This window comes from Stylophora pistillata, chromosome 14 (genome assembly GCF_964205215.1).
Source record: "Stylophora pistillata chromosome 14, jaStyPist1.2, whole genome shotgun sequence".
NCBI lineage: Eukaryota > Metazoa > Cnidaria > Anthozoa > Scleractinia > Pocilloporidae > Stylophora > Stylophora pistillata.
The window spans coordinates 5,057,186-5,072,436 of record NC_142532.1 but is presented as its reverse complement, the minus strand read 5'-3'; the positions used below and the strand labels follow the sequence as shown (position 1 = coordinate 5,072,436).

The 15,251-nt window shown below is 42.9% G+C and overlaps 1 protein-coding gene across 3 annotated transcripts in view; it reads right to left on the bottom strand.

Annotated features, from left to right (window-relative positions):
- The window catches only part of LOC111327596 (low-density lipoprotein receptor-related protein 2-like), a 61,543-nt gene that overhangs the window by 14,261 nt on the left and 32,031 nt on the right, over positions 1-15,251 (bottom strand). For all 3 annotated transcript variants that reach the window (XM_088744411.1, XM_088744412.1, XM_088744410.1), the window contains exons 29-43: positions 14,582-14,976; positions 13,897-14,058; positions 13,162-13,433; positions 12,291-12,573; positions 11,318-11,588; positions 10,706-10,980; positions 10,113-10,281; positions 9,249-9,401; positions 8,136-8,356; positions 6,644-6,889; positions 5,693-6,217; positions 3,083-3,329; positions 1,501-2,486; positions 947-1,317; positions 152-434 (exon numbers count right to left, since the gene is read on the bottom strand). In XM_088744411.1, coding sequence (XP_088600537.1) covers positions 152-434; positions 947-1,317; positions 1,501-2,486; positions 3,083-3,329; positions 5,693-6,217; positions 6,644-6,889; positions 8,136-8,356; positions 9,249-9,401; positions 10,113-10,281; positions 10,706-10,980; positions 11,318-11,588; positions 12,291-12,573; positions 13,162-13,433; positions 13,897-14,058; positions 14,582-14,976 — 4,859 coding nt within the window. The remainder of the gene's footprint in view (positions 1-151; positions 435-946; positions 1,318-1,500; positions 2,487-3,082; positions 3,330-5,692; positions 6,218-6,643; positions 6,890-8,135; positions 8,357-9,248; positions 9,402-10,112; positions 10,282-10,705; positions 10,981-11,317; positions 11,589-12,290; positions 12,574-13,161; positions 13,434-13,896; positions 14,059-14,581; positions 14,977-15,251) is intronic.

The window sequence follows — 15,251 nt, the reverse complement described above, 5'->3', positions numbered from 1 at the left end:
GAAACTGGTCGACAGAAACTTGGTTGCCAGCTAAGATCGCCGTTAGTCTCCCACCCATTCCCCTGTTCCTTATCCTCCGAAGTTTAAGATATAAGTCAACAGTCACCTCCACCCCCCCCCCCCCCGGTTGAAGCATTAATCTTAGCGTTACCTGGTGAGCAATGTCTCGGTGGGCAGGAGGGGGGCTCATCAGAGTTATCACCACAGTCATCATCTCCGTCACAACGCCATAAGCGTGGAATGCACATGTTGTTTGCACAAATGAAGTCACTGTTGGTGCAATTGTCCAAACATGTTTTACCATCATTTGCCAAATGATAGTTATCCGGACATGCGCAGCTGTACCCTCCTCCCGGCTTCAACAGACACAGGCCAGAGCAAGATGTGTTTGTACAAGGATTGGCAAGAGGAGGCTGCCGAACGGGATGAATCACCTGAAACAGTGGGGATACATCAATTTCTCGTTTCTGAAGTCATTTTACGCGCATTCAAATTAAAAAAAAAAAAAAAGGTTTGTTCATCATTCGCATCCGGGTTGTGGTTAGAAAATTTTTCTCTTGTTCTCTCAACATCCCAAGTGGGTTACAACGCTGTAAAATCGATAGAAAGAGTGGTCTATAGACCACTTTCATAAATGGCTGCCGGATTAAAATTCTTTTGTTTACATATAAATTTGCCTGGGTGGCCTCGTTCTCCAGTACAAAATTCAAAAGAATACATTATCTCAAACGAGACCACTTCGGCAAATTTAAATTTAAACAAAAGAATATTAATCCGGCAGCCATTTATGAAAGTGGTCTATTGCTTTAACTACAGCAATGAAACAGAGTCTTTCCACCGCATTGGACAAAACTCGATTTTTGTCAAAATTTCGTTTGTATCACTGAGATTCTAAAGGCATGCCTGAACAGTATATTTTCAATATCTATCAAACAACCACACTTACTTTCAAACCCATAAGCCTGTGAGATGAATTCAACAGTACAGAGTGCTGCAATCCCGTCAGCCGATGCGCACGATGAATGGCCATCGTCATCCAATCAGTCCAGTAAACAAAATCCTCAAACACGCTGATAGAAAACGGATGCGGGGCGTACAAACGAGACAGCTGCACACGATTTCCACCGTCTCGATCACAAGACTCGACCATGTCCAACTTGGCATCCACCCAAAATAATCTCCTGGTGATATGACAGAGGGTCAGTCCGTTGGGCCAACCAATAAATTTGCTGGTGACCAGCCGCCGACAGCCAGAGCCGTCCATTCCACATTTACCGATATGCGGTTTCTTCCCCCAGTCACTGTAATACAAGTAGCCTGTTGAAGTGAAATCAGAGAAGATAAAAGGTTACCTTTAAATGGAAATTAACTCTCCATTCAAACCAAAGATAGACAAGTTTCGAAGCTGTTTTGCTACCTACGGTTTAAAACAGCATGGAGCTTAGGCAAACTTATGTTAGGTCTGTTGATAATTTTGGCTGGCATTTAGTGAGAACATACCGTCACTAGGATCAACCACGACTGCCCTTGGCTCCTGCAGTCCCTCTGACACGAGGGACTTCATGTAACGCCCTTCCAGCGTCGCCACAAATATCTTGTCCTGGATTCGATCCATGAGGTACACATTTCTCCCGACCCAGTCCACTGCTAATCCTTCCACGTTCGACAATCCAACTGCTAGGACAACTTCTGCGCCAGTGCCATTCAAGAACACGCGATTCAGACGCGGCGGTGCCTGACCTTCCGTCCAATAAATACGCTGTTCCAACCAATCAAAATCGATGGCAACTGCGTTTTGAACTTTGCGTAAAATCTCGCCCTCCCAGGAACCGTCGTCAGCAAGTTTGCGAATCTCATGACGCAGTAAAAACGCCAGGTACGGTTTAACCGCGATATCGTCGCGTTTACAAGTTCTCAACCCGTGCAGTGAATACCCTCGGGCGCAAGCACATTTGTAGTGGCCTTTAAGATTAACACAGAAGTGATTACACTGGTTAAGCTCGTATTTGTTACATTCGTTGATATCTTCGCAAGATGATCCATCTGACTGAAGCTTAAAACCAGGTCTGCAATCACAAGTATAGCCAGTGGACGTACTGTTACAGATCTGCGAACATCGGTTCAGCTCCGGCCGACGACACGCGCCTACTTTACACCTCCATTCGTCAGCTCCATTCTTACAATCCTCGTGACCGTCGCAGACTTTAGCCCTCAAAATACAAGCTCCATCGCCGCAGTTAAACGATCCAGCAGGGCACGAACGTGCCACGGTCGTTCGACAGAGCCTTGGGTCTTCGTCGGAGTTATCCGAGCAGTCACGATCCCCATCGCAAACGTAGCTACTAGAGACGCAATATCCATTCTGACAAGTGAACTGTTTCTCATTGCATGTGTGATTTTGGCAGTTTTCTTCGTCTGAATTGTCACCACAGTCATTCTCGCCATCGCATAACCAGGCTTTCTGTACACATACAGCGTTTTTACATCTGTGGGGGAGGCAAAAAGGTTTAAACCTCATGTAACACGGCTATACCTATTACCCTTGACCATCCAAGCTCTACCTCTCGCTTCCCGATTCTATATTTCACTATCAATAATTTAAAACAAAGTGCCTTTATGTCAACACAACACTCTCTGTCTTACAAGTTTCTCTCCAAACATCAATAGTCTGTAGGTAATGTATCTAAAAATTGCGTATTCTCTCGGACCTCGCATTCTTTATCATGTAAATTTATTGCAGTAATCGACACTCTCAGATTTCGTTATCCAAACACTTACGCTAACAATGGCGTTATAATGACTCCGAAACGTCGTTTTATATCGCTACTTTTTACGTGTTTTTGTATGACAAAATCTTTATTGATAAGAGATTATGTATTTTCACTGAGGAGAAAGTCAAGGGTAGACAACTTTCAGCAAACAGCGGAGTTTCGAGTTTTTTTAAGGGGTCGAAAAATTTTCGTTATTTGCAATGGAATCTTTAAACAATAGTTTGCACGCGTAGACAGATCAGCATCCATGAGATAGGGATGCACCCGTCATAAACGCGATGTCTGCACTGCGGTTGGCAGACAGTTGTTACCTGAACTGACTTGGCTTACAATTCCTTGGCACACAACCCTCGTTTGGATGTTCATCAGACGCATCGCCACAGTCGTTATCGCCATCACAAACGTATGACATCATCACACATCTGGAGGTGTTCTCACACTTGAACTCAGTCGGGTCACAAGTATGATCATCACAGTGCAAGTCGTCAGTGGATTCATCTGAGCCGTCTTCACAATCATCATCCCCATCGCACACAAATTTCATGGTGACACAACGACCTAGAATCGAATGCTGCGCATCAACTGAAGGATTCATTTTGTTTCCTGTTTTCTTCCCTTCTCGGGTTAAGGGCCAAGTCTTTAGAACCTACCTACCAGCCTGGGTTCAGTTTTATAAAGGGCGGACAACGATAGCCAAACGGATAAATCGTGTTTTCGCGGAAAACTATCAACAAAACGTGCTGCGCTACACGCCGAGCAGAGATTTATCTTTTGGATAGCGTTATCTACCCTGTGAAAGAGTAGGGCTTCGAGCTTATCGCGCTTTTACAACATATACCCAAGTATCGCTACTCCTCTCCCAACGCAGAATTTGGTCGATATTCGGTACCCTTTCATACCCCTATGTAGAGAGAAACACTGCCAGAGTTCAGTTCCTTACCCATGACCCGGATGAGTGGCTGGCCTTGAACCATCCTCGGAGACCCAGGGGCTGAGTCGATTTCAAGTTAGGGCATGAAGAGCCCCTGGGGACATCGTCTTACAAGACTAGCTCTAAATGGTCGCAGTCGTTCTGCCATCTGATTGGTGCCAGAAAATCTTTGTGTTTTTCTGCCCAATCAGAGTAAAGTGTGCTTTAGAGTCCTTTCGTGTGTTTTAACACGGACATATACTAGTAGCTCAGTTGCTCGCTATGTTTGGTTAGACCTTGTGACGGAGAATTGCTTGAGTTGAAAAGTTTCAGTCTCAGAACACAATGTAAGAGAAATCGATCAGATTGTCCGCGAAAATCTTCCTGGAATTTATTCTGAATACTTTCCCAGGTATCACTGGAGGACGTGTTTTAAAGTTTGCGAGGTTTGTATACAACACGATGGTTGCAGTCATTGATATGTCGCTTTAAACGTTAAATGACATTTAAGTTAAATCTTTCTAGATTTTTTGCATAATTTGCTGTGACTGAAACTTTGCCAATCCCGTGAAGTTATTTCGTCGCACGGGCCACGCAGGTATGTCGAGCAACTGGCGCTTTCGCCTACGAGCTTTCTGCTTTCTGTGCGCGCCAAAATCTAATCTTAGTAGTAAAGTCGTTCGCGATACGGCCAATGTTGCAGAGAACGTTAAGTTCGTGGACGACCTCCAGAAAGTGCGAAGAGAAAGCTCGGCTGTGTTTCCGGTTAGCTGATTAAAATCTGAACATTAACGAGAACATCGTGTGAAGGAGAGATGTTTTCGGGCAGTTACCGAAGGGGTTTGGAAAGAGTTTAATCTTTCAACTGCTGCCTAGAATGTTGAAATTCTTGAGCTAGGAAGGCCACGGATTCTCTTCTTGTTCCTTGGCCATTATCATTTCACCTCTTCTGTCGATTATTGAAGACCAAGTTAAATACCTTTGATCATTGGGAATCGATCCGATACTGTTTTCAGTGGGAAAAGCAAAACCTGAGACCAAGAAATATTGGATGGAAAGGGCGGGTTTGCTTTATTGCAAATGTCAGCTTAGTAGTACAGTGTCATCTACCCACATGTAATAAGCAAAAGTTTCCACTCCTAGCTTTTCTTGTTTTTCAAGCGAAGATGAGATTAGATTTTGGCACGCACAGAAAGTTGCGCAAGTACCAGCTGGTCGACATACCTGCGTGGCCCGTGCGGCGAAATAACTTCCCGGGACTGGCAAAGTTTCAGTCACAGCAAATTATGCAAAAAATCTAGAAAGATTTAAGCTTATTTCTCGTTTAACGTTTAAAGCGACATATCAATGACTGCAACCATCGTGTTGTATAGAAACCTCGTAAACTTTAAAACACGTCCTCTAGTGATACCTGGGAAAGTATTCAGTATAATTTACGGTAAGATTTTCGCGGACATGATCGATTTCTCTTACATTGTGTTCTGAGACTGAAACTTTTCACCTCAAGCAAATATCCGTCACAAGGTCTAAACAAACATAGCGAGCAACTGCGCTACTAGTATATGTCCGTGTTAAAACACACGAAAGGACTCTAAAGCACACTTCACTCTGATTGGGCAGAAAAACACAAAGATTTTCTAGCACCAATCAGATGGCAGAACGACTGCGACCGTTTGGAACTTGTCTTGTGAGACAATGTCCCCAGGGGCTCTTCATGCCCTAACTTGAAATCGACCCACAGCCCCTGGGTCTCCGAGGATGGCCTTGAACTAACCACTGAGCCAACGCGTTTGAACCACCCCAGCCCCTCTCTTTATTTTTGACCGTCACTCACCCCCTTAGTACAAATTTCTTTCTCTCCCCAGCTTAAGAATACACTGAGAACTCGCTCCCCCAAATTACGCCTGCTCTGCAGGCTAACGTGTTTGGAAAACTAAAGAAACCTGTGCGTTGGACAGAGGTGAACGCCTCTTCAAGAGGGAAACGTTTTTCTCCACATCAAGGTACTTACCATTACGGCATGTAAACTGCTGACTTTGACAAGTCTGATTGTTCTTCTTACACAGTCCTTCATCGCTTCCATCACCGCAGTCATCTTCGCCATCGCACTGCCACCGTTTGGAGATACAATGGCCTGAGGTACAACGGAAACTACCCACTCCACAGGTTTTGTTGTTGCAGACCACTTCACTCTCATCCCAATGATTTTCACAATCATAATCCCCGTCACACAGCCAAGACGAGTCTATACACACATTGGCGTTCCCGCATTTGGCCTTTCCCGGTGGACATGTAACAGGAGGGCAGCCGGTTTCATCCGAGAAATCTCCACAATCGTTGTCACCGTCGCATTTCCAATCAAAGTTTATACAGTGGCCGTTTGCACATGTAAACCTATGCGTGGCGCATTCCTTTTTAGGGCAGTTTTTCTCGTCGCTGCCGTCGGTACAATCACGTTCAAAGTCACATTTCCAAGCGGAAAGAACACACTGTCCACTTGTGCACCTGAATTCGTTTGACCTGCACTGTCTCTGAGCTAGAGGAAAACAAACTTTCTTAATTGGTACCAAGGTAAAATAAGATATTTAAGGTTTATGGGACAACTTCGAGGGCACGCTCACTCGCTCCTTCGTTCGCTTCTTCGAGTCATCCATTAATGGCTGTTTTTATACTAGAGGACACATTATGTGCAAGACGAATAACGTGTGTCTCGTGTTGTTTCTCTAGTCTAAAGACGAGACGAATAACAAGACGAACAAAGAGAGACAAACTATGCGAAATATCACGCGCGGAGAGTAAAAAGGAATGGGCGCAAGAGTGTTTTTGGCGGTAACATTTAAAGACCGACTGGGCACCTACCCCTCCCATGACCCAACATTAATCCTGACTAGTTATCAGTTGATTGTTGCTAGTTAGGGGAGGGGTGGGTGCGCAGTTGCTCTGATATTGAAAACGTTCATACCGCACAACACAGAAAGCTCATCGGAGCCATCACCACAGTCATCCTTCATGTTGCAGACCAATGAGTCAAGCAGACACTTTCCATTTGAACAAGCAAAATGTCTCCCTCTACACACGACTGATATGTTAACACACTGGAATCCTTCTTTCAGTATTAGTCCTTCAGGGCAGGAACAAACACGCTGTCCCTTTTCAACGGTGCAGGTATGCGAACAGCCTCCACCATTTAAACACGGGTTGACAGTGCCTTTGGGACAAAATCAGTAGCAACGAGTTACAACCATTTGCAAAACCGTCGGGAGACACTGCAACTTCCAAAAGTGGCCTTACTCTCCCCTTATTAGGTTCAAATTATACAGTTTGACATGAATCCGATCAAGACGATCCACCGTAAGCGTGACCAAGTAACCACTTAAACAAAACAAGTCATGATAGGGTGACCTTGCTACTATTAACAATGATGTGACGCAAGCGTGACGCAAGCGTGACCCAAGCGCTATTCGAAATAATGACACAATAGGGTGAACTGACTCCTATTGATACTGACGTTACACAAGCGTCACCAGAAAAATTAAAATAACAGGAGCAATAGCTATACAATAACAAGATCTGAACAGTTTTAAAATGACGTGACACAGGCGTGACTTAGTTGAGAGATTTAGCACCGCGTTTACGTGAAACGTGAACGCCACAAGTGACCACGCGACCTTGTTTTTCCCGCCATTTTCTCACGTTTGCCGTTTGCGCTTTGCCGTTTCTACGTGAAGGTAACTGTTTCGCGTTTGCCGTGAAAGTAAGATTTTCTTTTCATTTTCCCTCACAGTGTATAAGTTGATTAACGGAAAAAGGGCACCAAAACTATTCCTTGTAAGTCACGCAAGGGTGCCTTCGAATCCACCATGACGCGGGCTCACGCGAGGCTAAAGCAGCAAGGTTTAAGCTATTTTACGTGAAACGTGAAAAACGTGAAACGTGAAAAGGCACGCTTATGATTACCGTTTCATGTGAACACGATGCTAAATCTCTCCAGTCATGCCTAAAACAAACATGAAATGACACAGCCTCGATTTAAAGCGATAATAAAATGGGTTGAATCACAACAATCAACAACTATTCACCGAAGTGGAGGTGGCTCGTGCTTGATATTTACCGAGTTGCGAAGGGGCGCGGTAAGTACGCATTCCGAAGTAACGACGCTGGGGCGAATAGTTGTTTTAGTATATACCGAAACAGGGAGATGGTATAGCACGAAAAGACGATTTTAATTTAATCGATTGCGATTGCGGGCGAGTTGCTCGGAGGTGAATACGAAAGGATATTCGGAATTTGAGTAGCCATTCAGAGCGCGCCTTCAACCCTATCCACTGTTTTAGTATATACTAATATTGTATATTATAGTGGGAAATGCAGGATTCGTCAGGTCACTCTATTTAGCATTCCATCGCATGGCTACCGTTATGAAGACAAATCAAGACTCCAATCCAAACACTTACAATTCTGCCGCTCTTTAGCAAACAATAGCATCCCCGTCGGCGAAAAGCTCAATGTAGCTAAAACAAAAGACTCTCCCGCGGTATACTTGTCAGCGCGCTTCAAAGATCTCATTTCGTCAACCCAATACAAGAATTCTCCATGGACACCCAAGAACAAGGCATGTGGAGATAAAGGAAATTCCCGACGACGACTCGTTCCATTCAGAAACACACTGTTCACACTGCAAATGAAGAGACAGTGAATTAAACAGCAGCGGTTAGATTGAAAAACGAAAGGAAAAATATTAATCATCTTCTAAAAGCATTTTTCAATTGAGCGCCCAAAGTAATTCATAATTGAATTGGTTTCCCTTAAAAAAGTTTCCGAGGGTTGATTAAAAGGTAAAACAAAGCAAGAAAAGAATAAACAAAAACAAAAACAAAAACAAAACAGAAACAGAAACAGAAACAGAAACAGAAACAGGAACAGGAACAGGAACAAAACAAAACAAAAACAAAACAGAAATTAGCGATATCTTTTCAGATACAGAACTGAAAGCAATGGTAGCTCAGTCTTAGTTTTTTTACGCGCTTCAGGCTGGCCATCAGAGTCCACTCTGACCTTTTTTCAGTCGTTCAGAAGCTGCCCTTTCTTTCTGATTAGTTACAAAGTTTTTTTCACTCTTTTAAACAGTTTGTCACAAAGTTCACCAAAATTTGTTGACTCGATGGATTCATTTTGATCTGCTGAAATGTTATGCTACGAAGATAAAATGCCTTTTCACTAATGGACACACTTTTTGACTAAGTTCATTTTTTCCCCTCACTTCTACAAGTTTTCTGTCCGATTGATTTGTATTATCTGGGCTTATAAGCACTTACTGACTGAGTTAGGCCGGGCCAGGCGGGAAAATATTTGACTCTTGGTCATGACGCACAGATTTCGCGACCCCTACGTACAGTCGGGCCCGACCTTCCTCGGTCCATTCTCCGGCCTACTCACGCCGTTGCGTACGGCCCTCGTAAGAGGATAATGCTTTGCAAAAGTAAGCGCGCACGGGGCTGTACGGGTTATAAGATACCATACGAGCTGATACTAACCACCTTTCCCGTTTGTACAGAAAAGTTACTTACACGGAGGACGTGTCAACCCAGAACAGTCTCTCTTGTGAGTAATCAAACGTCATTGAAGTTCTTGGTTTGGTGGGAGAGTTGACAAGAGTCTGTACGTTACTTCCATCCGTGTTCGCAGATTTTATCTCTGAAGCCGCACTCCAAACCAAAAGCCTACGGGCAAATAAAAAAGGAAACAGGGTTAGTTTCATGTGAAGGTTCCCTCATATTTATGTTGGCACGAAAGGATTTTCTGAAGAATTCGAAATCGGCATCTTCATCAAAAAATGGATAAAAGTGCTTTCTGTTTCTCGTGTGGTTTGATCATCTGGGTGGGTTGATCCTGAAATGGACTGTTGTCAGTAGTTGTGACTGACGTTTCGAAAACGTGAATGATAGTCAATATCAGAATCACACGAAGAGTTCTTTGTCAGTCGAGTACAAAATCCCTTGTCCGTGAAATGTGATTGGTTAGTTTTGCTGTCACGTTATCACATCTAAGACTCAAGCTGTGTTAGTCAGTTGCGATTGGTCAGTTTCGATCGGTCGATGAACTTAGTTTGTCTTGTTCGGCCGCTTGCTTTGCTATTATCGTAAACATGTCATTTGCATGGTGTCTAATTGTTCAAATCCGTCAGGAGGAGTCTGCCTCCAGTTAGAAAACCTGCGCAGTTCGCGAGTCGATGATGTTCAGTAATGTAGTTATGGACATCACCATTCTAGTTGTTCGTTAGAGTACGGCCAATCTCATTTTGAGTTTTATGCCAGTCCATCCAATGAAGGAGCCTCCAGTAAAGGAGCCTGTTTCGAACGAGGTTCATTGAAGTTAACCTGTGAAAATTATTTTGAAGAATTTTCGATTTGTGGAGACCACTCTTATCATACCTTTGACAGGGTAGGACCATTAACGGAAATAATGTCACACCAGCGTTGGCCACAACGATCTTTCGATTTGAGGAATTGACGTGCGCCTTTACGATGTGTTTGTTGCTGTCCTCTATCCAGTAAAGTACTTTGGTGATCCAGTCCAATGCAATAGCTTTTGTAGTTACCTCTAAATGGATATATTACAAGATGTATTGCAAGTCACATTAAAGGTGGGACAGAGTTTTATTTTGTTTTTGTTTGTTTGTTTTGTTTTGTTTAGTTTTGCTTTTTTTTTCACAAAGTGTTCATCGTTAGATGTAGTTTATTTTATTTTTCTTTGTCTGCTAGCTTTGATGTTTTTTTTTTGGGTATTGGACGGGTTACAAGCTGTATTGTTCCTGTTTGTCTGTAAGGCATTTAATTAGTTTCCATTCACCTTTAGGCTATGATGATGCAAGAATCTTTTGGATAGTGATGTGAAACCGTTATATTGTGACACTGGTAGAGAACTGCTACTTCTTAACAACACATTAGCTACTCGATTCGACGATACTCCACCGAAAAGCAATCTAAATTTTCTACTTGGCAACAAGTCTATCATGACCACATACCTTTTAAAACAACCTGCACGCCAGTGCCATTCAGAAACAGCGCTTTGATATCTTTCCTGCTTGCATCAGCAAAGTAAATAAGGTTTGAATCGTAGTCAAAGTCGAAAGCGACAATGTTGCTTCGTCTACGCGAAATTGTGGAATAACTTGGCGGCCTGCTTAGAGGACTAGCAGCTTTGAACTCAATTTTCCTTCTTCCACTGATAATAAGGTAGCTTGTATCATTTAAGCAGGATTTGCCATCAGATGCCGTACGACCTGACACGCAAACACACCTGAAAAAGAAAGACAGTAGGTATTCGCATAAGCCCTCACACAGTTATTTGCCGTTTGCTGCAAACAACCCATTGTGTATGAAAGAAAAGAGGGAATTCGACAAATTTGCAAAGGGACTCCACATCAAATCGAGGTCTCCCTTCAAAACCGATTGTTCAAGTTTGCACAGAGACTTGCTTCTGATACCGGCAAGGGTGAAACAAGATCGCAGTTGTGGGAAGAAAAGACCTTTAGAGAAGGAATGAATAGATAAATAAATAAATAAATAAATAAATAAATAAATAAATAAATAAACGACTTGTCAATTTGCAGGCACATAAAGCAGGATTAATTCACCTTTTTCGAGACGAAGACACAGCTAAGCATAGCTCTGCACAGCCACCATTATTCGCGCATGGGCCTCCAGGTGACTGCCGCTTAGGTGAGAACACGCGCACGTCTCTTAAGCCATTCAGCTGCGATCTCGTAACCGTGGCTTCTGTAGCATTATGCTTGTTGGCTCTGAAGACCGACTTACGCTTCCAGTTCGTCCAGTATACAAACTGGTCATGTACGGTTATACCATATGGCTGATCCATAGAGGAGCCAATAACAGGGGCAATATTACCTTGAGGATGTAAAAATATACAAACATCATTTCAAAAAAAAAAAGGGTATAAAAAGTGGTGAATAATAACTTGTTTGCCCATGTTATATCGTTTATGAAAGGGGCAAAAAATCGGCGAGCTTGAAGAAACAAAAACGTAAGAACGAGAACCTTTTGCAAACGAAAAAGGTCACACTAGGTCAGCGAATCAAACACAAACTACGGCACTGAGGGGCGAGTGCTATGGTCACTACACTCTCCGTGTTCCCACGTGGATAACTAATGTCGGTACCCCACCACAGACATTCTCAATTCTAAAGATCCACCAATTGTAATTATGGACACATCAGCAAATAAAAAAATTCGAAAAAGAAGCCCCCACTGATGTTCACTCATGAAATTGTCTTGTTCTATGAAGAAAATTCCTTAGAAAAGATGGGACACAAATCCAAAATATCTAAAACCTGGAACATGGCAACATGGCAGTAAAGCTATAAAATTTCAACTTGCAACATCAATTTTGATAATTTGGTAGATTGCAAGGACCAAGATCAGTTGCCTATTTACAAAGCGGGGTAGCTTGAAAGTGAAGATGGGACAACCGAGAAATAAATCCACATCACTAGATGTGATCTTGGGAACTCTACATTTCAAATTCGGCGGAAAAAACCATTAATCCTCTCCACTTCCAGAACCACAAACAGAATGAGAGTGCGTTCTTACCACCATCAAGATCCATTCGCCACACAGCGTTGAGGAAATCCTCCACGTAGTACACCTTATCTTCCTCGTAGTCAATAGTAATTCCCACGATTCCTTTACCCATGTTTGCTCGAAGCGTCCGACGACCCGAACCGTCCATTGCAGACTTATGTAACTTGTCTACAACGTCATGGTCTGTCCAGAATAGCAGCCCCTTCGCTGGGTATACCGCAATCGCCCTGGGTTTAGTGGTGTAGTCTGAAGAGATAACCACTGTTCTGAATGTACCATCCAGTCTGCTGACCTTTTGGAAATAGAAAAAAAAAAGCTTTATTATTATTATTCTGACTTTTCCATTTCGATGAATGTAAAATCAGGGGAGTTGAATCGTCTGAAGTTTGAAACGATGCTTGAGGACTAAAAACACCATTCGGACTCAATTCGGATTCGGATCAAATTCATTTCGGACCCAATTCGGAAATGGTTGCAAGCACTGCCAGAAAAGAAACAGGCAAATTCCAAGGAATGCCAGAACCTATTCGGGTTTAACTGGCCCAGTCTTTTCTGTGTGGGGCCAGTCAGTTTTGTCGCTCCCACACGGACTATTGGCGAGATGAACAGGATTTTTGGAAGGGCGAATACCGCAGACTTGGCGCAATGAATACTACCAAAAGAGCGCGACTCACACGCATATACTTGCAAAGTTGGGGCTCTCTCTTTCATTTTGCACCAAAAAGAACCCAGTCTTTCAGTTTGTTGTAATGCAACACAGTGAAAGTTTTGTAAGTGTTCACAGTCTTACTACTTTTCTGAGATGATATCGTCAGTTTGTACTCTCATATTTAGCAATCAACTACTTAGGGGTAAAAGACAAAACTCAATTGTCAGGTACCTCGACGACATTATTGCCAGAATCTGTCCAAAACATGTTTCCAGCTACCCAGTCAACCGCAAGGCCTTGAGGTCTTCGAAGTCCACTATTAATTATGTCCTTTTTGAATGTCCCAACACGCGATACTTGACCAATTGTATTCGTGCGATCGTCGGCATAAAAAATCATACTGGAGTTGAAATGAAAGTCTATCGCGAAACAGTTCCGCAGGACTCCTAACGGCTGCATGACTTCTGTTTCACTCTTTGGGTCTAGAGGAGCACCTTGGATCTCTGCGAAAGTTTGAAAGTATCACTTTTGCGTAATTTGGATGATGCCCACAGTGCCATGTGGGATAATAGAGGATGGAGAAGAGCAATGACTGAAAGAAAACTGCTTACATGGTGAACGTGGAAGATTGGACGGTAAGACAAAGCAAACGACATCCAAACAGATGGAATGACCACTGACCGCAGCCGCTAAGGCGGTACGACTTACAAAAAGACAGGAAGACTAGCTAACAAACAGATCAGCAGACAGACAGGCAGCCTGGCATACTGACAGAAAGACAGACAGATAGATAGAGAAATAGACAGACGGAAAAAAAGCACATCCAAAAGCCAGGAGGAAAGGAAGACAGATGGACAAACTAGCATAATGACTAACACAAAGGCTACATCATACTTTGTACGCATGCAAACAGGCACACCGTAATTCAATAAACAATATCAAAACAGCGACAGTTATCGCACTAACCTGTTGAGGTCGAGAAAATTAAAAAGGTATCCACACTCTCACATGTTTTACCATCAGCAGCCAATGCATATCCTACCGCGCATGCACAGGTAACTTCCATTGATTCAATTGGTAGACACAGCTGGGTGCAGTTACCATTGTTCACAGAACAACCACTTGTACCTGAAATAATTTCATGAACCAATCGCTTATCCACTCAGATGATAGCAGTGCTAATAGCATTGATCTACTCATAATTTGAACAAGGAAGCTTAAAGCCACGAGATGGATTTCTGTTTGCAGTTGCTTAAGTTCAATTCTGACGGAGCTAGAGTGCCAACAAAAATCCGAGATACCTTTGGTTTTGTTTAACTTTTCTATGTAATTAGTCTAAAAACTTTCCGTCACCCGATAACCAACTGGATCCGCTTGTTCGAAAGGTGGATCACGCTCTATACTGGATAAATCTGTATCCGATGGATAGTGCCGTACGTTTTCTTTAAGACTTGTGCGCTAGATAGCGATTTATTCGTTGGATGGCGTTATCCATCCTTCGAACAACCGGGACCTGAGCTACAAAGACACGATCGGAGAGCGAGGAAAAGTTTAGTGGCTCCTTTGTCCCCGTAAAGAAAAGTGCGCACAACTAAATGGAATTATCCAATATGTTCTCTTGAATAAGCATTTCTTTTTAACCAAACAGTACCTGGTTGGTTTTCTTTGGCGAATACCCGTACACCATACCCACGTTCCGTATCTTTCTTCAGCACAGTCTTCCTTCTGCTATTCTTAGGACCTCGATAGATGCTTTGTTTCTGCCAGTCGGTCCAGAAAATCTCATCCTTGTAAATAACCAATCCAAATGGGTGGTGTAAATTCGCATAGTGAATTTTGGTTGATGTTCCATCGAACGAAATGGACCCAATATTGGTATTGTCTTTTCCAGCATCACACCAGTATAGCCGATTGGAGCTAAAATCTATAGCAAGTCCGTTAGGGTATTTGAGACCAGAATTCTTCAGACGGGTTCTGTTTGAGCCATCCATGAAAGCTCGCTCAATCCTGGGGTCTTTGTCATCCCAGTCGGTCCAGAAAAGCAGACTTCATGGTAAAAACAAAAAACAAACGAACGAACCAAACAAACAAATAAACAAAACAACAACAGTATAAAAAACAACTATGTGAAGGTGGTTAAAAAAGGTTCCGTTATTTTCAAGTATCAATTTTATGATAGATTCATACTGCCTCCATTTTTTGTTTGAATCCCTGAAAATAGCATTCAACAAATAACTGACCACCGCAACACTAACTCCTCTTTGAAACACCTTGAATTCCAGCTCTGTCAGGTGGTAATTCAAAAAAAAGACTTGGATGAC